The 27,204-nt window shown below is 37.5% G+C and overlaps 1 protein-coding gene across 1 annotated transcript; it reads right to left on the reverse strand.

Annotated features, from left to right (window-relative positions):
* Positions 1-252: 252 nt before the first annotated feature.
* LETM1 (leucine zipper and EF-hand containing transmembrane protein 1) lies at positions 253-26,874 on the reverse strand. Its single transcript, XM_018088641.2, has 13 exons — positions 26,817-26,874; positions 23,292-23,748; positions 18,467-18,610; positions 17,383-17,520; positions 14,441-14,644; positions 13,861-13,980; positions 12,649-12,780; positions 11,779-11,958; positions 11,011-11,160; positions 7,918-8,052; positions 7,171-7,358; positions 5,585-5,723; positions 253-4,211 (listed from the first exon to the last, which is right to left on the reverse strand). Coding segments are annotated over exons 1-13 (2,139 nt in total). The 5' UTR covers positions 26,819-26,874; the 3' UTR covers positions 253-4,061.
* Positions 26,875-27,204: the final 330 nt, after the last annotated feature.

Here is a 27,204-nt window from a genome sequence, read left to right on the forward strand (position 1 = left end):
CAATTCACTACAGCAGGCAAGCAGCCCCACATTAGTCAAGAGAATTTCTGCAAGAACTACCACTCCACCAAACCCCACATAACCCACCAGCCCTCCCGTTAAAAGATTTGTCCTTCACCTTCCTTCTTCTACCCCAAACACTTCAGTTGTAACACTCAGCTCATCAGCATCCAGCTCCATGCCTGGCATCTCATCTGAACAGCAATAAGTTAGCACTAAGTAACCTAAAGCAACAGAAAAATAATGGAGAGATTAGGTTTCAAAATGATACTTTTATTATAACTAAACAAAGGACACAAGCTCCAATTAACATAAAAATTTTATACTGCGTTATGGCAAACACAGGACCAGTATGCTCAAAGCACAGACAAATGATTTTCAACTTAAATTTGTAAAAGGGGCTGAAATTCATCAACTGAAAAGCAAAACTCAGAATACATACAACGGACAAAATATGGGATTATTCTTTTAATTAAATATACCCAATTTTTTTATATTAACAATTTAAAAGTATTTAAATACATGCTGAAGTAGCTAAAGTTCATATGATTTGCACGGTATGCAGATATAAAGTTACAAGAAGTATTTTGGAGTTGTATAAAAAATGTAACTTTTCCCCTCAGACAAAGCCTATGTAAGTGTAAGGTACTATCCTGGCAAGAGACTATTCCCTGCCTGCATGCAGTCCTGCTGAAAACCTCCTACTGAACCAGCTTTCTGGTACTTAACTTGGAGGCAGATTTACTCTCACAGCATGCAGTCAGTGATGAAAATCTCTGTAAAAACCATCTTTTGAGTTATGATGAAACAGAAACAAGTTTTTCAATAAAACAGGTCCTATAACCCACTTGTTTTGAAGGGGAAAAAAGAAATTGCACCCTACTCTGCTTCTCTTCCCTGTTGCTAAATGGATTTTTAAAAAAAGCTTTTTTTGTGTGTTTTACATTTTCCCCCCAAATAGTTTATAGTCAAAATCTGTCTTATTTGAATCTGTAAGAATCCCAACAATGGTCTTACCAATTATGTAACTCTGAGCTCAGAGGCTTTGCCTGTGTAAGTCATAGTCATCAAAATTTCACACATCCTTTAATTATTTTAAGAAATATTTACATCTCCTGATTAAATATTCATTCAGGAATAAGTTCTGACCAGTTACTGTACACTCGCAAGTCATCCTTTCTCTGAAAGTACTGCAGCTCCTGGTTTTTTGGTCAACACAAAAGACAACCAAGCTTGTTATCCAAAGCTAGTCCTCGAGCCACTGATCTGCTGGAGTTGTCTGTTTCGCCGGGACAGAGCTGCTTGGGAAGGTTCACAACTGGGTAAGAGTGGATCACCGAGGGCTTCCTAATCCTGTAAAGCTTTCAGAAAATGTGCTGTTCAAGTCCAGCTATCATGGGTTTGCCTACTTTCCACAACGTAAGGAAGATATACCCCGCGAAAATCCTTTGCTATGGTCGATGCATCCATTAAACGCTCTTGATAACAGCGGAAAACTGGCATTTGTGATTTGACATTTAAGTGGATTTTATGTAACCTGTGGAGATTTCACAATACTCCAAATTTCAAACAAGTCCAAAAGCTAAAAATGTTCAATAAATGTATGACAATTATTTTAATCAGGATGTTCTTCATTAAAAAAAAAATCATCAACTATTTTTGACTCTCTTCTTATTTAATTCACAGAAAATTTAAGTGAACAGTAAACACAGAATGGCATCTGTCCTAAACTCCCAAATACTACAATCTGCTAATTTACTGTAAGGACAGTTAAAGCTCTGTAAAACTCTAACCAATAAATCTTTGAAAACAGCTTTTTCTGCTACATCCCTGTTTTATATCTGCATGCATTCAAATGCATACAATTCTTAGGTTTTTATATTCCATGAAAGGTAGCAGGTGATTTTAAAGGATCTTTGCCGTGTTTCAGGAATGTCAAGTAATATCATCATACATTGTTTTCAAATTGAAAGTATGCAACAGCAAAATTTAGCATACTTCAAAGCCCATTCATTCTAACTAAATTATACAATGTTAAATTAGTTTCAAGACTGTATTTTTGTAAAATGAGTTTCACTCTTTTAATTTCATCTAAGTGTTGGCCTAAAAAAAAGCACCTAGTGAAGTCTGATCTTCAAAAATCTAAAAACTGAATTCCATGCTGAGATCTCCAAGTCAACCTTGATTTATGAGGAAGAGAACAGCCCCCTTGTTTAGGGACACAGGAACCACAAAGATTGTACTGATGTGAAATTTCAGCTTTGTCACAGCAATTTCACACTTCAGATACAGTTACAGTAATTCTCAGGAGGATCGTGCTGTGAGCAGCTTTCTTTGCAAACTGTACAGAATATGAACTCAATAGCTGAACTAGACACTGACTCTTTTTCTAGAACTGTACATCTCACTGTACATATTGCTTTGGAAACAACTAAATACAATGGTCCATCATGCAAGCCATGAGACTGTCAAAACTTCTCTTGTTCCACTAACTTCAAATAAGTTTATACAAATAATTTAGCCAATCGGCATAAATACTGCACATGGAATTATGCTGAAATACGCTTGGGGGTCAACATTTTCTATGAAAATGTACAACTATGACTAAAAGCATTAAGTACTAACTGCCCACCTCACTATCACCGTGTACAGCACCATTGTAAGATGTGCTCTCTATAGTGTACACAAAATCAAGACTGTTCATACATTTTAAAAGACTGGGTGCAAAATAAGAATAGAATAAAAAAGCCAAACCACAACCCTGCTGGTTCAAGCCACACAATGTGTATTTTATAGAAGATTTTAAGAAAAGTGGAAAATTTAGGTTACCAAAAGTTATGGAACATCCCAGAGTTAGTATTTTAGTTTTAAAACTTTAAAATTTACTGCAAAGAAGGAACATTAATGAGCAAAACTTGACCTACTGCCAGTATTCAGTCATACAGTTAGACAGTGACTATAAGCAATTAATTGGAAAACCAATGATGTAATTAAAGCACTGGCAATACCAGACACAACTTGTTGACTGCACAGTAAGCAAAGCCATGAGATGAACATATTTATGTACTCTTGACTATAGCTGGTTAATGACTTTATACCTGAGACGAAAATTGAGAGGTAAGAGAACCAGTTATGATGTAAATAATTCTCAGATGAAAAACAAGCATGCAGAAATATCTGCATTTTAAAAAAATATATGCAAGATCACAACTGACATTTCCCCCTTATGATTATTTTCACTTTGCTATTTAGACAAACACTTTAACTCACTTTACCATGTGACAGAATTGTGTTCTGAAACTATTTTAAAGGCTCCTGTGATTCCAATGCTTTAACAATTCATGGAGTTTTGAGTAGAGGCAGCACACACTACTCCCTAGTCTTAAGAAATTTAAGGCACCCATAAGTAGCAAACTTCATGCCATGTTTCCATTCTAAGGAAAAATCTGATTTTTCCCTTCAACAGAAAAAAAAACACAACCATGAATTCGTAGAAGTGATCAGAATGCCACATTCTCTGTCAGTGAGGCAACAGCTTAGTGATATTTAGCTTAAAAAAGCCACAAACTACAGAGTTACTACTGAAGCCACAGAATCTTCACTAACAGGTTACGAAATATGTAATATTGTGACAGAACAGAAAGCTTGTATTAAATTCTGAAAAAGCTAAAAGGTAGAAGCAGAGCAAGGTTGGGCCCCAAGTAACAATGAAAGAAAATAAATGGGAAACATTTTTCCATGATAGATACACTTAATTTATACAGCAAATTTCCAAGTTTAATGGATCACTGTACCACAACAATGAGTGCAAATACATGTCTCTGTGGGCAGGAGCACTGCTAAAAAAGCATATTTTGTTTTCATCAGTATGGAATGACAGTAAATCACTTCTCTGATGAACGGAAATTTCATTCCATATGTCAGAAAACGCATCTACGATTTATTACCAGAATCAGCTCAAAACACTTCCCATAATCACAAAGCTCAAGTAATATGTAGCCATTAGACACAAAGATATACAAGATTTTGGTTACAAGTGCATTAGCTTCAGATTCTGAAGCTTAATTCTTTGCTTCTGCAGCTTCTTTATCATGTTTCTCCTTTGCTTTCTCTTTTTCTTCCAGTTTTTCTTCTTTTTGAAGCAGTGACATAATCTCAGCAACCTGACTAGTGCCAATATCAATATCTTCTTTGTCAATCAATTCTACTACCTAGATGAACATAAAATGAAATTGAGAGCATTTAGTTTTTACATGATTGAGGCATTTTCCTATAATAATCTGTTAAGACAACAAAAGTGTTCAGTTCTCATGTTCAAGAAAAACAGGATTTTTTTTCTTACATGAAAGACAAATTCAAATCACAACCAGTACCTCAAACATATCCAGAGTACTAAAAAAAAGCTAAAATGTAAAACAAATTATTTAGAACTTTTAAGCTTTTGTGTGTGCAGCATATAAAGATTCACATTAGAAAACAGATCCATTTATTTTATTTATTCCAATGGAAAGCCCAGATTCAGTACCTGCTGAAACAGTATTTAAGACAGTAATTTATTGGCCTACTTTTATCAAAAAAGTTCTACTGTATCAATAGGCACAAATTTAGAGTAGAGGGGGTGGGCCTTTCAGGAAGGAAGTGAAAAAAATAATCTGGTGGATGATTCCAAATTCCTTTATATAGCTTTTTAAATGAATGTATTCTTGGCATAACTCCTCAATTTCCTAGAATTAATTATTCTGTAATTCATGCAGAATTCAGAAGTACAGTTTATCTGTGTTGCTAAATGTATGACAGCTGTTTAGAGCAACAGGGAAGATAATCACCACTGGGACAACTTCAGTAGAGAGGGAAAATGTGTTTCAAAAGGCTGTTACTGGATTTTCTAGCTGGCCTTACTCTACGTGCTATTTCTGTATTGAGTAGGATAATGACTTGCAAGAAGATGAGTTTCAGGACATATCTGAATTTACCAAGTAAAAAAGAAACAAGAAAATGCAGGTGAAACGCAGAGAAAATCTGAGAATGTTCCGCAAAATCAGAAAACAGGACAAATGGGCAACAAATACAGGTCATTTACAGTGGACTTAATGGACAACTGATGGTCTGTTGCCCTTCAAGCATAGGAAATACAGGTCTCAGTGACAGCCAAGGTACACACAAGTAGGCAAGAGCAGCTACTATCTTGTGTTGACATCAAATACATCTATGGGCATTTTGTCAAGACATTTGCCAACAGTGGTGTTCCTGAAGTAGTTCTTCTACTCCCTCCCATTTTTAAGTAGCAAAAAAATGACTATATTTTATCAAACTTGACATAGATGTACAGAAAAATCTACAGCTTTGAAGGTAATGTGGATAACAGACATGGGATAAAGATCCTTCTTTTCCCCCAAAAAAACAGCCATATAGATTCTCAAGATGCTAGTATGTATTGCAAGATCTATTTACAATACATTATTTTATACCACTGAGGTTTTTGGTAAAGACTCTTCAAAAGACAGCACTACCAATTTAAGTCAAAACAGATCCAGTGTTTGAAGGATGGTTAGCCTTATTTTCTTTAAATAGTCCACAGACTTACCTTAACAACATTATCTATATCAATTTTTCCATCCTTGTTTTCATCTAGTGCCTCTGCAATCCTAGTTAGCTTCTCCTCTGGAATCTTCTGAATTTGTTTCATTGCATTGATTAGTTCAGCAATACTGATGAGATTCCCCCTGAAGAGAAAGCACAAACTGTATATGGCAAGCAGGTACTCCAAAGGAGTAAAGTTGACAAAAGGCAGTACTGAAAGTCACTATACTGCAGACATTCGTAAAAGTATTATGTAACTACTTATAATCCTGAAAGAATGCAAAAAGCAAAAATTAGTTACTGATCAACAAGCAGATTTTTATCTTACCATTGAATTTCATGCTTCTAGTTTCCACGTTTTATTTCACAAATACAATATCCAGCAGCATTTGAAAAAGTTTAGCCCATTTCCTGTGCTTCCCAGGCTGTGTATCTATTGCCCTTTGGACCCCCACCCCCATTTACCAAAGATGCAGTGCCATGCATTTGTCATCCTTTTAGATTTAGAGGTTGGCCTACAGAAAATTAATGAAAGGCACAGGAAAACAAAAGCTGAGAAATAATCACTTGAGCAATTTCTCATATCAAGGACTTGGCAGAAGAAAGGACTAACAGGTTTCAGATGTTTGCACTGTCTGCTCACTGATCTCATGAAGTTGTCTGTGCTACCTAAAGCCTCTGCTTGCCTATACAATTTGCTAGTTTGAAGAACCATCTTCCAGTACAGATCCAGCTGAAATTCAGGAGACAGTGAACCCTGTTGAATTATTCAAACCAATAATTTTCAATCATCCACAATCACCTACAAAATTATCCAGAAAACCATCCATTACAAAGTATAATTACACTCAGTACAAGCAGATTCTGCATTGTATTGTTAATTTACAAATTCAGATGGTTCTGATCAACAACTTCTCTGCAGCAGCACTCACATGGCTGCCTTAATGCTACTACACAAAATCTGAAACAAATGACCGTTTGCCCTGGGGACTGGAAAAAACAGTTCAGAAGCAACAAAAGCAGAATCCTTGTTTCTGTTCAGTTATGCTCTTTGGGAGCTGGGATCCTCTCCCAATGAATCACACAAAATGGTGCAAGCATAAACCAGATTAATACAGCATTCATGATCACAAACCATGAGAATTTGTGTCACAGTTTCCAGGTGTTTCAGTGTCTTTAATATGCACCATATGACTGTTTGACACAGGATGGCCTGAAAGACTCTCCAATAATATTAAGAATTGGATAAGTGTTGCTAAATGAATTTTGTAATGAAACTACCAGGAAAGACCTTCCTTTGAAAAACTGAAGTGTCACAAAAAATTGAGATGAAGTAAATTGTCTTTGAAAGGGACTGTGTAAAATGATCTCCCTCACTTCCACCAGACCCGTTCCCCCATTTCTCTCCAGAGACACCACAGAGTTCCTCGAAATCTACAGCACAATTTTGTTAATTTTGTTTTTAAAATCAATTACCTCAACATTCTAAACAGCAAGCTATTTACCAATTCTTTTCTAACCACACATCAGACAAAAGCAAGAGTGAAGATGAACAGCCAGAGACATATCCAGTGCTTCCAAGTCACTTACCCAGCAGGAACATCACCACCAGCCACCTTTGCATCCACTGGCTCTTGACTTGTCTCCAATTCAACAATAATTTTGTCTATCTGACCAATCATTCGGTTCACTTTCTTTGTCAACCTCTTGCTTGCCTTTGACTCTTCCACTGCCTCTTCCTGGCCAGTTTTAGAGAGCTCTTTTATCTCTTGCAAATCCTAAAAGAAATAGTCAAGAGAGAGAGAAAAGCTTTTGCTGGTGTGAATTCACCACAACAGATTTCAACTAGCATTTCAAGACAGGAGCCATTTGTAAATGAAATGCAAATGAAGAGATAAATTGAGCCAGACTGGAATTAAAACAATAAATTCTAACACTGCTGCCTATTTCATGCACCCCTTAAATGTTATTTTCCACATCTTTCATAAGACTGGATAAGATTAATGTTACTTGACTTGAAGTTTCTGTCATACTGACATCTACCCTTGATAAGAAAGAACTGCAGCATGCAGCAGTCAGTCAGCTCATGTTAGCCTAGTCACCCTGGGAATAAGAGCAGGAACAGGATTCTCATCTGCTGGGAACTACTCCAGTGACAACAACTAGGCTTTGAACATGTTATACAAATGAGGCTCTGCATTGTCCCATACAAAGTTCATTCACTCAGCTACCAACTTCAGGCTAAAAGACAACCAACCAAGTTAATCTGAATTTGTGGGTCATTTCTGCTAAAACTAAATATGCACAAAAAAAGAACTTCCATGCCCCATTCTTCACCTCACTGTACTCCTGGATATCACCCTTCAATTCCTCAAGCTCCTCCTTCTCCTTAGTTAGTGATTTTTTCTGTTCCTGCAGCTTGGTGCAAGCATCACTCAGCAAGTCAATCTCCTCCTTAGTGATTTCCTCACCCTGTAACAGAAAACATACACAAATTAGTGAAAGGCACATTTGTGATTTTCCTCAAAGATTTTGGGTCTTTTACCAGAAAAGAGAGACTCAAGATTCTTTTCCCATGTTTGAAGTCAATACCATCATAACCATTTTGAGGCTTATGCAAAGATTTTAAACGGTAAGGCAATTAGTTTGCTATGGTTCATATTTTTTGAAGTGCAACATTAGTAAGTTCAGCTAATGTGACTGATTATGTGCATTTTGGCTATTAGAAATTCTGTAGCTAATCACCTCATTTAAGAATGTTTTACTTCATTCTTTGCTGGGTTAAGCAATTTAAACAACTGAGAAACAATTCACTATGTATAGGAAAGATAAATTACACCAAAAAAAATTGTAAAGCTTGGGAAGTTGAGCTGTAGAAAAGTTATCTTCAACAAGTTTTGTGAGAATGAGGATGAACATCCATAGTTTGTGAAGTATACCTGTCTCTTGAAAAGCTGAGAATAAAAAACTAACCTTCAAACTGGAAAAGCAAGACTTCAAGATGATTAATTACAAATGCTAAAATCCCATAATACTACCTATAGTTAGTGTATTAATCTTACCCAGACACCAGCTTTTATTTTGAATCGCTAAACTTTAACAGACACATAAGTACAGTACAGAAAGACATGTGCAAACAAGGATGTGTGGAACACAGAGCAGAAGAATGATGTGCTTCCGAGAACCAACTGTGGAACAGGCATCCAGTCCCTTCATCAACTCAGAAGGAGTTTCAGTGCAATGCTGATATCTGGGCACCAACCTCACTTCTGATTTTAATACAATATCTATAGTTCACATTAGCAAAAAAGGTTTAAAAAAAAAAAAAAGAAGCAACTCAATTTGAAAACAAATTCCTCTGCCTCAAAATTAGTCATCTTCAAGAATCCAGCAGTCTTGCATTTCCCTTCTCAGAGGTAGGAATTCCACTGTGCTTAAAATCTTTGAAAGCATCTTTAGGGGACGGGCCACACTGCAACCTCAGCTAAGAACTGTCATGTCCACTTTTTGTTTTCTCGTATCAGTTTGGGCTGTTGAGGAAGTCCTACTCATGGCCTGGTGCCAACACATTCTCACGGCTTTGGTGCTGCAACAGGCAGTGATACAAACGCTATGACAGATGTGGCAACAAATATCCTTGCTCTTTCCAAATGAGATCATCCCAGCCTTGCCTGCCTCCCTCCCACAGCATTCCTCATGGCTGCACTTCATGCACCCAGCTATGCAGTCAGTGAGGCAGCCAACTCACCACTCAACAACACCCATCTCCATGCACATTAGTTCCATTTGGTTATTACCATTGAAACCTCCTTGGCAGCATTCTGAAGGAAACAATGTTATGGTAACAGCAGGTAGATAATGATGCTGTCGAGAAAAATCGAAAATATTTTTCTACTTAAAACATCCATTTTAACTTAATGTTGTTATTCTGCAAAGTAACATCGGGACTGAGAAAAATCCTGACGTCAAACCCCATGGGCAAAAACAAGCTACAAATAAAACACAAGGTGCAACTGGAATATGAAAAGGAAGTCTACAAGAGCTGGAAGCAGATACAGGTGACCCAGGAGGAATACAGAGACACTGTCCCACCATGCATGGATGCATTCAGGAAAGCCAAAGCCTAATGGAGTTAAATTTGGTGAAGGATGTGAAAGGCAACAAGAAGGGCTTCTACAAGTATACCAGCAGCAAAAGGAAGTCAAGAGAAAATGTTTCTCTCACATATTCTCACTCCTCTCTTCTCTAGCCGCAATTATATCTGTGCAGTAACTTTTTTCCTTCTTAAATATGTTATTACAGAGGTGTTACCACATCTCTGGTTGGCTTGGCCTTGGCCAGCAGCAGGTCCATCTTGGAGCCAGCCGGCATTGGCTCTGTCTGACATGGGGGAAGCTTCTTGCAGCTTCTCAGAGAAGCCACTCTTAAAGCCCCCCTCCCTTGCTACCAAAATCTGGCCATGCAAACCCAATACAGGTTGTCAATGCCTTCCTCATTCTTTACTGGTAAGGGCCTCCAGGAATGCCAGGTCTTAGATATCAATGTCTGGAGAAAGGAAGACCTACCATCAACGGAGGAGGATCTGGTTAGAGAACGTTTAAACAAACAGAACACGTGCAAGTCCATGTGACTTAATGGGATACAAGAACAAGTGCTGAGAGAGCTGTTAGATGTTACTGAGAGGCCACTGTCCATCATCTTTGAAAGGACATAGTCATCAGGGAAGACTCCTGAGGACTGGAAGAAAGCAGATGTCACTCCTATCTTCAGTAAGGGAAAGAAGGACACCAGGCAGGTACCAAAGGAAAAAGAGCACTCGCTGTCTGTAGCAAAGCATGCTCTGATCACAACAAAGCATGCTAAGTCTAGAAATTAACCTATTACTTTAATGGTGGTAAATCATGTTCCACGTTATACTGAAGAAATAGAGAAAGAGTACACTGAAATGTTTTTAGCGTACATACATTGCCCATTAGCAGTTTAGAAGTGGAAGTCAGTACAAATCTAGTACAATCTAGTCCAAACCTAATTCCTTACTTAATGCTCTGGTCTTAGCTACACCCTTCAAAAGAAGGGAAGAATCATCTTGACCTACTCTTGCCCTCTCACTCCTCACGTGTTAACTATACACAGCTTAAACATGCACAGACCAATTACATCTACAGCCAGTGCAAATGCCCCACAAAATAGGTATATTAATTTCAACAATGCAAACAGATGAAGGAGATACTCGGAGATGTTTTGTGCTGACTTCAGTTTCTGCACTGGTGGCTTAAGAATTTTCAATCTACTAAATAGTTGTTTTTAACTGACAGAATGCAGTGAGAGGGTTAAAAGTGAAGGACAGACAAGCAACTTATCATGGTTCTTAGGTGGATGCTTTGAACCTTTACATTCAAAAGTGAGAAATCATGTAGTTATCCAGATTACCTTGGTGCCTTCCAACACGGGTGCTGTATCTATCAGTGTCTCCGAGTGCACTGCCAAATCTGCCCTTGCCAGTTCTTTTTCAGTATCCACAGCCACCTGGACTTTTTTAGCTTGCAGGGCTTCAAGATCTACTGCTGGTTCCACCTCTTTCTAAATTTGAAACAGTCATTAAGTTTCAATTAAAAAAAAACCAAACCATTCTCTGTATTAGCATCAGTAAAGAATGACTTCTCAAAATAGAAGCAGTTGCCAAAGTAGACACACACATTTTTATGAGATGTTAAAAAACTGCAACATAGTGAGTGGGTTTCACATTAACATACCTGCTTGCACCCAATGAACTACATTCTGTGAGCTCGAGGCTTAATTCACCAGTAAAGGAGGCCAGCAGCTTTCATAGTCATACATTATACAATAACATTATGGGATTAATGACACACTGAGCCAAAGATAAGAACATTTAAAGTATAGGATGCAGAAAATAAAACAAAAACCAAACAAAACACAACCTCTGCTAGAGAAAAAGAAGTCTTCTCTTACTACTCTAATTAAGAAGAAAGAGAAATCAAAGACATGTAAGACGAAGCCAACATTTCACAATAAACCCTTCTGTGTTGCAGTCACTTTTAATGTTCTCCCACATCTTCCCTATGTGGATTTAAAGTCCAGTTTCTTGCAGGGAACACCCAGAGCAGAGGCAATAACTCATAACATGTTAGTTTTTACATTACTGACATTTACTTTTCAATAGTTGTGAGCAGAACTTACCACAGCTGCAACTTCAAGCGTTTCTTTGGCTTTCTCTGCAGCTTCAGACAATCTTTCCATCTCTTTTTCTTCATTTTCTTTTCTGATGGCTTCCTCTTCCTGAAGCGTTGCTTCCAGACGGACTTTGTTATCTATTTTTTCACCTTCAACTTCTGCCACTTTCACTTGGGCCTCTTTGGCCTAAAAATAACATAAGTCTAATAAAAGTGTGTCTATATAGATATATATATATGTGTGTGTGTGTGTGCGTGTATATATATGTATATTTGCATATATATATATATATGTGTCTGCATGATTTAAGAAGTTTAGATATTCTTACTGAGGTAGGTAGTACAGGTATGCTAATGAATCAGATTGAAATCCCCAAATGTTACCCAATTTTTGCATTTCTCAGGAAAAGATGACTCTCCTTTTTGAGAAAGTTTTCTGAACAAAGTTTCTGTTTCTGGTGGAATCATGAACTTTTCACCCTGAAATCATACATGTTCTTCATTCTATTTCTCTCAAGACTACCAATAATTTGATAATTTCTCTCTCTACATAACAAAATCATATATTTTCATAGATTAATGTCTTTATCTGGCCCAGAGCATTCATGGTATTTATGTAAGTAAAATGTGTATTCCAAACCTTTTTATGTTATTACTCTCTGCTGTCGTGCAATCTGCTATTGCCTTGTATTTGCTTTATTTTCATACCCCTCCACACATAACACAATTTCTTCTGCATTTGAAGGTCACTCAAACCTATCCATGGTTTAGTTTTTCATGGAAAAGAAAGGAACCAAGAAGAACATCTACTTCTCTGAATGGATTTTCAGTGATGACACTGAAAGCTGCTGCACATACTGTGCACATCAATACTTACAACACTATCTGGTAGTGTCTGAAGTGTTGTTTTGAGCTGATCAGCTGGAGAAAGGGTATCTGGAAGATACATGGCTCTGGATAAAATAAGCAACGAAGTAGGGATTTCCTGGTTCAAGTGCAGATCTAACCACTATAAATGCAAAACAGAAAACAAATCTTCAACTTTGGGATTTTTTCTTTTTTACAGACAAAGTCAAGCACACACAAAAAAAGTATATGAAATTTTTTAACCACTACTTATCAGTCAATATCCTACAACAGGAACTACAGCCTATAACCAGAATTACAGCAATTGCACTGAAATATGGGAAGAAGTATTTTGTTTGAACAAGTATTTCAAGTAATATTCAATGAGTGTTTGAAAAAGTGGTTTGTTTCATATACATATGAGAATTACAGAATGTTTTGGGTTGGAAGGAACCTTAAAGATCATCCATCTAGTTCCAACCCCTTTGCCATGGGCAGAGGCACCTTCCATTAAACTGTTACTCAAAGCCCCATCCAACCTGGCTTTGTAATACCTCCAGGGCTGGGGAGTCCACAACATCTCTGAGTAACTTGTTCCAGTGCCTCACCACTCTCACAGAAAAGAATTTCTTTCTAATACCTAATCTAAACCTGCCCTCCTTCAGCTTAAGGCGATTCCTTCTTGTCCTGTTACTGCATGGCCTTGTGAAAAGTCCCATCTCCAGCTTCCCTGTAAGCCCTTTTTAGGTTCTGGAAAGTGCTATAAGGTGTGCCCAGAGCTTCCTCTTCTCCAGGCTAAACAACCCCAACTCTCTTAGCTTGTCTTCATAGCAGAGGTGCTCCAGCCCTGTGATAACTTAGTGGCTCTCCTCTGGACCTATTCCAACACATCTTCCTCTAAACCAGGCAACAGCAAAAGACAAAGAACTGATTTACTTAGCAAAAATTTCTTTACAGAGCAATACAAACAACTAACAAGAAAAACTTCCAAAACTGAAAACATATACTGGCTATGTTTAAGTATCCATTTGCATCGTCAAAATGTCATGGCCCAGTCAAAAGGCAGAAACCCACAGCTATTACATTCTCACAATTTATGCATGATAAAAGCCTGTTAAGAAGAAAGACTCTTTTAACCAAGCCTGTAATGAGAACAGAATTAAAATGACTTCTCAGAATCATAAGAAAAATGAGAGCTAGCAACTGCAACTAGGCCTGTGCATTCAGTCTTGCAAAACTATACCTGTTTAAGCTGGTCCTTGAGACGCTGCTCTGTCACACCAAGAGCTCTCATCCCTCGGGCACGACAAGCTGCCTGCAGCTCTTTAACAGTCAGGGTATCAACTCCTTCTTCAGCAATCATCTGCACAATGCATAAAGTCAACTTCAGTACATAAGAGCTCAAAACACAGGCACCACCATCACTGCACAGTTCGTGTGTTACAATGGCCACTAGAGGCTGCTGCGGTAACACGAAACAGCCTCCACTGTTCAAACACCTCCATAATGGCCATGTCAATCTCCAAGCCAATATTTCTATCAGCTCCCTTACAAATTACACTTTCATAGAAATGTTTTTCTTTGTAATAGAATTACTTTCATTGCGATTAATGGTAGATTAAAAAAAGGTCAGTTTTTTTGTTACAAATAAGGGCACCCGATTTTAAGCTCTTCAAGCCTTTTCGTTTTAAGTTAGCTCAAAAAATAAGACAATTACGACAAAAAAGACAAATACCTAGGAAAACAAACATATATATTTCCACACACTGTCACTACTCTTATGTGCCAAAATTATCATCCAGTGCCTATTCAGAATGACTCACCTTGTCATCTGCTTTTATGCTTCTCAACCTCATAGTCAGCTGGAAGCGGAGAAAGTTATTTGTCCCAATTGACTGAAGTTCCAACAATTTACAAAGTGCCACCAGTTGTGGCCTGGTCAGATTGTCCAGTGTCAACTCATCTTCAAACAGTTTAGAGAACCTTAAGATCTCCTCATTACTGGGTCTTTCACCAGTTTCCCTGATCTGTAGGAAAAAAAACAAACGCATGCAAAGCTTTTCAAAGCAGGTGTTAAGGTTGGGCATTATTTTGAATAAAACATTCTCCTCATTTGTCAAACACTTTGCATCCATTTTGGGATAGGAAACAGCACACAAAGAAGTAATGACACAAATTTTTAAAAAACAAAGAATTGATAGGCAAAAGAATTGATAGTGTTGCAGTTTCCAACAATGCTGCATAATACCTCAAAATTTATGTATATATACATCTGAGTGAATACAAAATTGCTAGAGAAGTCACCCTGACAAGTATTCTTTCTGGTAGCACACTTACTAAACACAGAAGCACATTAAAAGCATCACCCTGTGAAGATACAGTGAGAAGTACATCCAATGGCAAAAATTTTGCAACACTGCTGTCCCTATGAAACATGGATTAGGACACTTACCTACCTACTTCTCTCTACAAGCACATTTGTTACAATATTGTTTGGCTTTCAGTTCCTAGCTGTTCTGCAACACCCCAGTGCAAATGTTCTTGTACTTGAAGTTATTCCAAAGTATAAACCACTATTTGGAACAGGGCTCTGCGTCCTTCATACTGGAAGGTTCTATGTAACTACTTGTACAAATGCAAAGTTAAGCTTTTCAGTGATGTCTGGCCAAAGGGCACTTCGCAGTCATTAAATCCAATTACAGGAAGCAGAAATAACAGTTCAAAGAAGTAGGAGAAAAATCATTCCCTAGTCTTATCAGGTCATAGTAAAGCATTATCACCTGTATAGGTGTTGATTTTTCTATTTAAAGGATATCATTGAAAGCTCATGTCTGAAAACCTAACATTACCTACACAGACTGATGTATCATGCCTAACTTTTTTACAAGCAAACTGAAATACTTTAGTAAACGGCTACGAGAGCACAGGAAAAGGTAAAAATCTGGAAGACAAGATGGCCTCGAGTCCATTAACCTCCAGGATACTTGTGTAGCAGAGAAAGCAACCCAGAGAAAGGAAGGTCAAAGGCCTTGTTCCACCTCACCGGTGTCTTCACTATGGGAGCCAAAAATGGCACTTTAAAAATATAGGAAGTATTTTCTTCCTTGTTTAAAGATGAAGAGCCAACCATGTGTTTCTTAAGAGTACAAACTGAAGCTTTCTAGTACATCACTAGCTAGAAAGCAACATGGGGAAATTCTGGAATTCTGCAGCAAGCCTATAATCAATGGTTCTTGCAGTATCAAATACTTCAACACAGAAGAAGCTGTAAAAGAACAGCAAAAAGGTGGGAAACATTTAAGCTTCATCTTGCTCTGACATTTATTATGTGGTACAGTGAAATGAGATCAATGAATTTTGTCTCCACGGCACAAATGAGAAATATAATGCTGTAAAAAGCACACCCACACACAAGAAATGCGGGGCTTGAAACTTCTTTTTTAGTCATCAGAGGAACTTGGGACTTCCTCCAGCAAACGTGGAGTGAAACATCATTTATTTCCACAGAAATTAACGGCCAAACACAAATTCTCAGTAGCAGTTCTTTCAGAAGAAAACAAAATGTTCCAAACATGAAGCACAGCAGTGGCACGTTCCCAGGGTCTGCAGGGCCGGTGCTTCAGCCACTGACTGCTATAACTAACGACTTACAACGACTTACAATTCTGCAGATTAAAAATAACAGAAACAGGTAATTGCATAGAAGCTTCAAAGTCCATGGACTTTGCAAGGAGCTGCTGACTGGCAAAATCTGCCACTACGATGATGTGCGGTAACCCACGCGGCACTATCAACATCATCTCGTTACCCCACTTCAGAACTTCATTCTTACCTCTGACAAGCAGGACAATCTTAAGCTGACAGGACTTGTAAAGTTCAGGTCTGAAATCCCCAGGCTTATGTGCCTTTTTCTGTGCAAATACATGCACTGCCCAAAGGAGGGGACCACAGACTTACTTTCAACAAGGCACCAGTGATGTTGTTGGCTCCATCTCTTATTCAACAGCCCCACAATTAAGAGAAATTAAAAGTGTGAGTGGACTGAGATAAATCCTATCCGGAGAAGATTTAAGAAGGTATTTTTATCTCCAGGGAATTTTCTACCCTTACCTACAGTTTGGTGAAAGGAACCACTGTCAAACCTAAAAGCCATCAATACAGGAGGCAGACGTCTGACACTCAGTCTCTCTGTCAGCAACTGATTGTGAACAGAAAAATTTTGCACCAAACACAGCAACCACATTACAGCTAAACCCCAGACTATATTCAGTGACCAAAAGGATTTCAGCAGCATGGCAACTGTGCATTTAAAAACTATTTCTACAAGCAGAATTAGATCTGACCAAAAAAATTTTAATGTCTTCCCCCACGAAGTTTTAATTAGTTAATTAGGAAAGAACTCCCTTCTCCCAGTTTTCTTACCCAGGCGTAAAAAAGGTCAAAAACTACACAAATAACCACTGAGCACACAATGTTTCATGTTAGAATTAACTTGTTAACAAAATAAGAGAACAATAAACAAATGAGCAGAAATACACTGCTTCTAGAATAAGAGAGTAAAAGCACCAGCTAGAACACCAAAGAACAGTAAAACTTTATCACACTGAACTATTACTTACAAAAAAGAAATTTACCATAAAAAAACTTCTACACCCTGCTTCTTCAAGTCCAACAGGATAAAGGTATCTGACGATTACCATAGACCAAATAAAATACCAAGTCATTTTTCTGTAGCAAGACTAAACACATTTTTAAATTTTTTTACCTTTTGAAAGAACGTTGAAAAATCTTTTGCCACATTTCCCTTGGCTGCTTTATTTTTTAATGCCATCTCCTCAATGGTGTCTTGAAGGAATTTAGCCAATTCAAGCTTTACTCTCAATTCTTTCTTCAACCTTTCCTCCTGTTAAGAAAATATTTGGTTTTAAAAGTTCCTTCCAGAAACATGTGCACAAAATATCACTTCTTCTGGCCTCAGATAAGTCATGTGAAGTACTTCTGAACTTCTGCTGTAACACATACATCCCAAGAGGGCATTCACTCTTAGCAAATATCTCCAAATTACTCTGAAAAATAGGTTCCAAGCTCCATGAGGCATGAGATGCAATGCCTCACCTGCTAAAACTAACATGCACTCTCTAAATTAGCAACAAAAGGATTGAAAAAAAAACTGGTTTGGGTAGTTCCCAACCCTTGTATCCAAGCACAGAAATCCTGCACTACATCTCATCCAAAGAGAATTTATCACAGAATTAGACATGAGTGGTTACTTAGATCCAAATACACAATCATGATTGATTATATCTGTGACTGACTGGGAACTCCCTATGTACAAACCTCATGGAAGCTTTTTGTACTTTGAAAGTGAGAATTTGTGGGGGTTTTCAGTGGGATTTCTAATTCTGATAAAACTTAACTAAAAGAAATAAACTCTAAACAAAAAACGCGTAAGAAGCTGTTTTAAATATTAAGTATACATATGAAAAACCTTGTATCAAGAATAAAGACTACAAATGTTACAATGTCTATTTTAATACAAGTCAGGAAAATTAAGCCTCAGAGCTTTCATTTCTGAATAGAAAATGGAGATGGGGATAGCAGAAAAGACACGAGAGGCTTAGAGCCCTGATAGCTCAGCACCTGCACATATAAACAGGTAAACCAGGATGGCACTGGTTCATTATTATACGTTAAACAGCAAGATCTTCAACACAAGATAAGGAAGATAAAAGTGTTACCCTAACACTGAAAAAAAAAACAAACCTACTTTTTAGACTTTTTCTAATTTCTTTACCAAGATTTCTAATTTTTTCAAAATGTTACTGGATTATAAATTCAGACCTGCTTACCTTTTTAGACTTTGTCTCAAACGTAGAGGGTAGCATATTAGGGAACAACTTAAGAGCTACTGGAAGTAAAAATTCCATAAATGGGACAACAAGAAAAACCAAGAAAGGGACCAGGCGGAAAAGATCGGCACATATTCGAAGGAACTAGAAGGGAAAAAAAAAGAAATGGATTGATAACCTAAAATTTAAATATTTATTTTAAAAATACGTGATATGATCATCCAATTATCACTTAGGCTCACATATATATATTTGGTATTAAGAAAATTTAAAATAACACAGAAAAAGGATGTGACAGAGTCAGTTTTTAGTATGTTTTTCTTCAAGTTGCTATATACCACAGAGTTTCAGGACTTTTCAACACTATAGAAAGTATTTCAAAAGCCTCACTGTGTCTCAATAGGATTATTGAACAAGTATCTCATTTAAACCTCTTAAAAGCACCTGAAAACAGGAGGTGGTCATTTGTTGTCATTAAAGCTGCTTAACTCCTTTTATGCATCTTTATTTGTGCTCCACCACTTCTTACATGCATGAGCTACTATGGACTAAGTAATCAAGAACAAAATGAAAGATCCCTCCCCCTGTGCCTTATAACAATTGTAATGTACATTTAAATCCAGGGTAATGAGCCCAGCGTGGTAGCTTCTTTTTTTTTTTTTTTTAAATCACTGCTTTTCTAGAGCAGTAATCCTCTGAAGCAGGCCAAGGCACTGGTTACTGAATGTTCAGCTGCATGAAATACCGTCCTTGTGATTTCTGTACACTCACAAATATGTATATTAGGCTGCACAGTCGATAATCAAATCTTTCAGTAACTGTTGAAAGCTTAAGAACTCAGTTTATATTAGGGAGTGCAGATATTGCTTGATTCTACCTCATTTTACAACAGATATAACTGGTTGTTGGGAATACTGTCCCTTCCTAAATCAGAGACCAAAGGCCAGATGTGCACTATGGCACACTACTGCCACAGCAGATGTCATTCAACATCAGGATTTGATAAACACAGCTATGAGTGGTAAAAACTGGTAACCTAAATGCTATTACAAAACCAAACACATGCTTCCCCCTCTCACCCCTTCCCGCAGCTCAAAGCAATCGAGGGGAACAGCAGCAAGAACCAGCACAGACCTCACGTGCCTAGGACTGATTTGCTAGAATACAAAACCTGTAAAACTTCATTCGAAATTTTCTTAGCATAAAACCAGACAGAATCTTAAATACTGTATGAGGAATGCACATGCTATACAGATTCAAAGTTCCACTTTTTTTTTTTTTTGTTTCGTTTTTATACATATAAAAAAATTCAGTTTCCCAGAAGGGATGCTTTGGTCCATTGTTTAGAGGCTCAAGGATTTTTCCATTCAGTCCAACAATAGAAGGCAAACGACTAGCAGGGAGTTAAAAAAAAAAAAAAAAAAAAGAAAATAAAGTTTGGAGGAAAATTTTAAACCTCAGAAGAACAAGTTCCAAAAAAACCCACCTCAAAATTTTCTAGAGTACAGAGTTCCTATTTTAACCCAGTCTCTATTTCCAGTCAGTGCGTGCAAGTATTTCTACGAAATCCATATCCAAGGAGGCAGTTTTACCACCAGATTAAGCTACCCTAATGCTAACCTGAGACAAGGTATAAAGAGCCATGAAGGTGCACTAGCAGTCACACCTCTGATCCAGGTAAAACTGGCCCATAAATACATACATAGACAAGTGAAAAAGGATCAGTACAAACCAAAGAGGAGAGCTGGGGGCAGGGGGTGTTGCAAAACTTGATTAAAGCACCAAGCAGGACCAGCTTTTTTTTTTCACAGCAGCACTGTCCTGGATCATCTTACATAAATCATGGAACTGCACTCGGCTAACTCAAGGAAAACAGCTTTACACAGGAACCTAATACAATGGTGTACGATTACACACACACGTTATTTGGCAGCACAGCAAGAAGACCTTGTGACTACCTTGTATCTGCTGCTACAGTTCATGGATTCCACTTTTCCCCCCTCTGCAGGCTTGAAGAGTTTGTAAAGCTGGCAGACCTGCCACAAACTCCATAGTGTTTGCCACCTCACTTCCATGTCCTGAACCATCCTGCTGCAGGAACAATCACTAGAGCCATTAGTTTTTAACAGCCAGTATCATATTTTGCATGTTTTACTTCTTCCTGCCCTCTCTCCTAAGTGTAGGTATGTGACCCTGTTTAATCCAAACCCTGCCAGCAATTGTACTAGCAGAATTTTGGAACTGACTTTTAGTTTACATAAGCAATAGCTCCCTTTGCATTAGCCATGCTGCAAATGCTTATTCATGTGGTTAGATTACTTGGATATCCTTCCATTATTGCCTCCAAAGAGGAAGGAAAGGGCAGGCAGAAATAACTCATTTGTCAGTCTGCATGAAGATAAAATTTCTCTAGGACTGTCAGTTCATGTACAGCTTAATACATTTAAGGCAGTATGCACTTCAATTTTAATTTTACATTTTTTAAAGTTCAGGAGCAACTTTTGCAAAGTTTTAGGGAATTTGGCATCAAAATTATAAGACTTCTTCCAATCAGTCAGTATACTATGATTTAAGGTTGAACTGATAAAAAGAAATTAACTGTGTTAAAACAAACTTGAAATAAGGTTTAAAAAAACACCGTAGATAAAGGGTTTTGTTTAGCTGCAAGATGGCTTTGCTTTTCACTGATGCTGGGTTCTAAGTCTACCATGCCTTCATTCCAGAGATAGGATGTCCTCTTCCTCCAATAAAGAAAACACAAAACCTAGACTGAGAAACTAACATCACTGCAGTTCTTAAAACTATTTTCTCTACATCTCCTACACCACATTACATGCATATACATTCACACAAACACACGTCATTAGGTAAGAGACAGCCTACATCAGTGTAAACACCACTTCATATCTGCAAACAAAAAAACTTCTGTTTTATTTAAAACAAGAAAAATTGAACATCTGCACACAAAAACAAAACGAATCCAGAAAGGCCAAATGCCAGATCACTACTTAAATATGAGAAAGATAGATCTATGATGAAAGGGTAATCAAATTAATAAGTCCACCTACTGATGGAATATTACTGCTGTTTGTATAATTTCCCAGAAGTACAGCTCAGTGAACACAACACAGGCAGGAAAATCAATGGTTTCAATCCACCCTTTGGAGAATTTCTGATTCTGTTTGAAACCATGAATTAATTTGTCTCACTTGGCTTTCCAAGTTTCCCAAAGCTCTCAGTAAGCCAGCACAAGCCAGAACTGCTGCTTCACCAAGTCCTGCAGTCCTCACCTTCCCCTGTCCTCAGTTACTCCTTCTTGGCACCACATAATCCCCTCTCACGTCAGCACACACTGTTATATTTATTGCTGAGCAGCGTCTCAGCTGGATCAGCTGCCAAGCATATTCTTGCACCAGCATAAGGAAGGCGTCAAAAATAAGGAGCATGAAAATGCTGAGACCATCAACCGGCGCTGTTCTTGGAAAGAGACCACAGGTACCCACAGCTAAAAACTGCTACATGTGCATGTAACAATTTTTGCTATTTGTTTCACCTTGTGAATATAGGAAAAACCTTTGCATTCTGCATTAGGATGTGATGGGTTCCAATTACACATCAAAATGTTCACATGTGTACCTAATTTTATCAGGAAATTATGAAAACAATGAGCAAATATTCATGTTTTTTATCATTTATCAGAAGTTTTGAGGGCAGAGATGTGACCCTAACACTTCGTGTGTGCAAGTGCACAAACTGCAGAGCGCCAGACTGTGCCCACGAGCAGCACTGCTCACTCCTACTGCAGAGTACATACACTTTTTGCTCCCCAGCATTTCTTCCAGCACATCTTTTTTTCAGCAACAGCTGAAACCCTTTTTTTGTATTTAAAAAAGGCAGGAAGGTAGACTTGAATTTTTAATCTGTATAAACTGCTTAAACATCTTTCCTTTAAAACAGTAAAATGAGAACTATCAAATCAGCATGTTGCATATTTTGCTAATGAACGGGTGAAGTTGAATATCAATGCATTCTTAAAGTAAAAAAAGGAATTAACTACACCAGTTTATTATTTTACAGTCTTTTCATATATGAGCTCACATCAAATGCTTTTAAATATCCATATAACTTTTTATTCTAATTGAATAAGCTTCCATTTACTTCATCCAGAACCTGAAATTACTATTGAAATGCATGTATGCTATTCAAATTTGAAAGCACTCATATTTTACATCTCCCTTTTCTTTAAAATTATCAGTTTCCTTTTTACAGTTTCATACATGTAAGCTACATGTCATGAAGAAAACAAATGTATCTGGACTAAAATTATTTCAGATATATTTATAACTGAGATAGTACATTATCAGTCATGAATTTCAGCCTGCTGCTTTAATCCCGTTCAAAAAAAAAACAAGCAAGCAACAAACCAGAAATAGAACTGGCACAAATCCAACCTTTACTAGAAGTGTTTTCCCTCTACTTTTCCAGCTGGAGTGAAAAAGCAGAGAAAGTGACCATATACAGAGACATAGCACATGGATGGGAACTTGAGAACAAACCACAACTGCTGCCCACATGACAAAACAGAAGAATCCTCTGCTGTTCCAACTAGAAAATACCAAATTTATCTTCAATAACAGAGAACACAACTCAAATGTTCTGGAGCAAAAATATCCAAAAATTTTAGTGTCCACACAGTGAGCAGGAGGGAAACACACCTAGCAGTTTTAAATCTAGGAACAGAAGACAACAGAAAGAACTAACTCAGTTCAAATAAAATGGAGGAATCACTGAGGACACTCAAGTGAAACTGGTGTTTATTCAGTACCTGTCTCCGTTCTCGACGAGACAAAGTGTTTCCGTGCAGGATTCTCCAGAGCATCCTTGCAGCTATTTTGGTGTCAATCCACAGTAATCGAAACCCATGGTAATAGTGCTTCAGTTCATCCATAACCCTCTGTCCGAGAGATTTTTTCACAACTTCCACTTCTGTTGGACTATACACAGGACCTCCTTCTTCCAGCTTCTTGTTTTTGTCCTTCAAGGACTTCAGTGATTTTTCAACTATAGAGTCATCTTGAAGGGGACGTGAAGAATGCCACCATCTAACTGGGAGATACTGGGGACCTAAAACACCCAGGGTTGCTAGTGGCGTCCATGAGCCAGAAGAGCTCATAAGAGTAAAGTATATTTGTCCAGATCCTTTAGTCCAACAACAGAAATGATCTTTTTTGGAGTATGTGTAAACAGGAGGGACACCAGTGCAATATTTAAAGTGTACAGTCCTTCAAAAGAAAATGCATTTGAGAATTAGCAACAGATCATAAGCTATTTATATATATATATATAATATACACTTGTATAGTTATATATATTTATGTATTATAAAATGCATCATTTGAAAAATATCTACAACATATTTATGAAAAAGAATGCAAACTTTTATCTCTTAAGATCAATGTCTATACCTGAAAAGAACAAGTGGTTTTACTTCATGACCAAAAAAAATAATCTGCAGGGAATTTTCCATTACACAACTATGAAAAGGTAGTTTATTTTACTCCAATTAAATAAAGAGTAGCCATCAGATGTACTTTACATTTAGAAAGCTATATTTGAAAATTATTCTGCAAATTCATAAGTAACATAGAGACCCTTTTACTACTTCTCCTGTTTGAGCAAAACACTTGAGAAAAAGAAACAGAATTTGTAGACTTGGGATAGGTGCTGAGTCAGAGGAAGAGAATTAGTATCAGAGAAATCTGATTTCATTAGAGTTCCTCTCTTACTATCTCCATGCATTTAGTTTTCCTTTTTCAGCGGAAACTTTTGCAAAAAATTCCATCATGGTACTGATCCGGGGCATAGAGAACCAGCACCTTGTTCAGAATTTTGTTCTTTTCTTTTATTAAATGTAGACTCAAGTTAGCAGGGAAGCACTGCCCAAACACCCCAAAAGCTCCTGTTACACACAGAAGAACTACTCCTTATACCCAAGTAGAACTCTACACACTTTTATAAAAAGACAGGGTAAAAATAAAATAGTAGATAAAATATTTTATATAAATGAGTTCCATTAGGTGTCCCTCAAATTGAAATGCCAGCATTAAAGTCACCTACAGGTGAAATGATTGGGGTGTTTCTTCATGGAGCCATTGTACTAACAAAACAAAATCAGAATGTGATTTTTGTCTTCAGTCAAAAACAGAAAATAGAAGCAAATGGCTCTGCAGGTCTGAATAACATTTTAAGAAAAAAAAAAGTTTCTTGAACAGTTGTAAGTATTAACCTCCCTCACTCAATTTTCAGGTAGAAGCACTTTTTAAACTTAATTATCACATGTTCCAATGGATTTTAAATTCCTTTAATGGTTTTGTCTATTTAATGTTATTCAAACAGAGTTTGAACAAAAAAAAAAGAAAGACTGAAATTATTACTTTTTAAAGAGACATTATTAGTTTCTAGTTTAAACTAAACTAGAATGGTCAGACAACTGCCAAAACAGACACAGTTACACAAAACAGTCTCTTGATCAGCTAGAAAAGTACATATTTGCACAGGTATTAACTGATGAGAATGACAGGTCTCTTAAGAAAATAAAGTACATATTCAAAACCAGATTAAAACATTTGCATAAATCAATCCAGCCTGACTCTAAGCTCTAAGGCACTTCCCAAAAGCAGAGCTCCAGGCCTACAGACCAAGTTCCACCTACATACACCAACACTCTTCTGCATGGAGAGAGGAAGGGAGCTCTGCCAGCAGAACTGGTTCTGATTCTGCAGAGAAAAAAAATTTTGCAAGAAATGTGCCTCTCTGAACATACTTTCACAAGTAGGAGGTCAGAGAGACTTCTATCCTAGTCTGTCCTCAGTATTTGTAATAGTAGAGTTCCCTGCTTTCAGATCTGGGTCATATGGGGTGCAGGCACTAGTTTGTTTTATTTTAAGCAGCCACCTTACATTAACAGCAATTTTTGTTAAAAAAAAACCAAAAAAAACCAACAAAACAAAAAAACCCCAAACAAATCACAAAAAAAAAAATTTGTTTGATTTGGAAGGGACCTTATAGAGCATCCAATTCCAAACTCCCTGCTATGGGCAGGGACACCTTCCACTACATCAGGTCGCTCAGAGCCCCATCCAGCCTGTCCTTGAGCAGTTCCAGGGATGAAGCATCCACAGTTTCTCTGGGCAACCTGTGTCAGGGCCTCACCACCATACAGCAAAGAATTTCTTATGTCTAATCTAATCCTACTCTGTTTCATTTTAAAGCTATTTCCCCTTGTCCTGTCCCTCCGTGCCCTTGATAAAAGTCACTCTTCACCTCTCTGTAAGCCCCTTTAGATACTGGAAGGCCTTCCCGAGCCTTCTCTTCTCTAGGCTGAACAATCCCAATCCCTCCCAGTCTGTCTTCAGATGAGAGGTGCTCCAGCCTACAGGCTTAAAATCCTAAGTTTCCAAATTTCCAAGAGAGAGGTCTTATAAGACTTACACTAAAAGTCTTTACAAATAAGTACATAGATATTTGGAAATGCTTCATGTATTTTTAAAAAAATAAACACAATTAATTCTACAGCAGGTGATATAGAACTAACATGTCTGAAAAAGAATTAGTTTGTTTTGCATTAAAGGGTTGTGTCTAGAGACACATCCTTATGTTAAAATGGAAACTCAGGAAATCGAAGAACAGTCACTGTGCTTTGGTCAGTTTGACTATAAATGAACTACAGAACACATATCTTAATATTCTAAGGAAAGGGATTAGGAAATTCATGTCCACAAGTACGCCTTGTGAGCCAAGCCAGGAACAGAGAATGGATTCTGCCAACATTCAACTCCTTAAGCTCCATAAGGGCACACAACAGCTGGATTCATTTTCAGAAGAGGACACCATCACCCAAGGCTGTAACATATAATAAACTACTTTCTCTGGTTTCACAGAGATACAAATCAAATGATTTACATTCCCAAGTGTCAGCTATGATTTTCAAACTAGCTGTGATTCAATGTTTTTACGGTACTCCACAGAGAAAGTATGCGGGAAACTCATCACATCCCGTTATGACACCTGGAATCACCCAAGAAAAATATTAATATTCTACTGCCTTCACATCAGAACTGAAACAAAAAGGGAGGAAGTGGGTGGAAAAAGGAAGATCTCAGTTTCCTTCTCCCACACACAACCAAGCAGGTGAAGAGAGTAATACTCAGACTTCCTTTAATCTGTCAATAACACAAGCTGAAGCTAATATTTTAGCACTTGGTCTAGATATAAACCTACGCTCTACAACACTACACTAACTGATTTTTTGTACAGTTTTGAGTTCAGAAAAATGTTCATATTTACTCACATCTTGTTTGCCAGCCTCAGAGACGTACAGCTAAGACACGCCCGATCTCCCAAGTTACCTAGAAAAAACATCAATAATTAGCATTAATTCTGAAATTCAGCACGATGTTTATTTACACAGTGAGTTGCACACAAGCACGTGATTTACAAGACCAACCTTTACATAGGAATGGCTACTACTGAAAGCACAAAGATGCAGCTTAACAGCAACTTCCCTAAGCACTGTTTGTCAGCACATTCACACTTCGGATGTTGCCAATTCTGTTTTGCTTTTGACAGTAGGCATGTGAACTACTGAAGCCCTGTTCCAACAGAAGTCAAAGCACATGCCTTGTTCTTATTTCCCTCAATCTGTAACCCCAATTTACAGCACAAAAAAGAGAAAACAG

The sequence above is a fragment of the Manacus vitellinus genome, unplaced genomic scaffold (genome assembly GCF_001715985.3).
Source record: "Manacus vitellinus isolate BGI_N305 unplaced genomic scaffold, ASM171598v3 scaffold_0_pilon, whole genome shotgun sequence".
In the NCBI taxonomy this organism is placed as follows: Eukaryota; Metazoa; Chordata; class Aves; order Passeriformes; family Pipridae; genus Manacus; species Manacus vitellinus.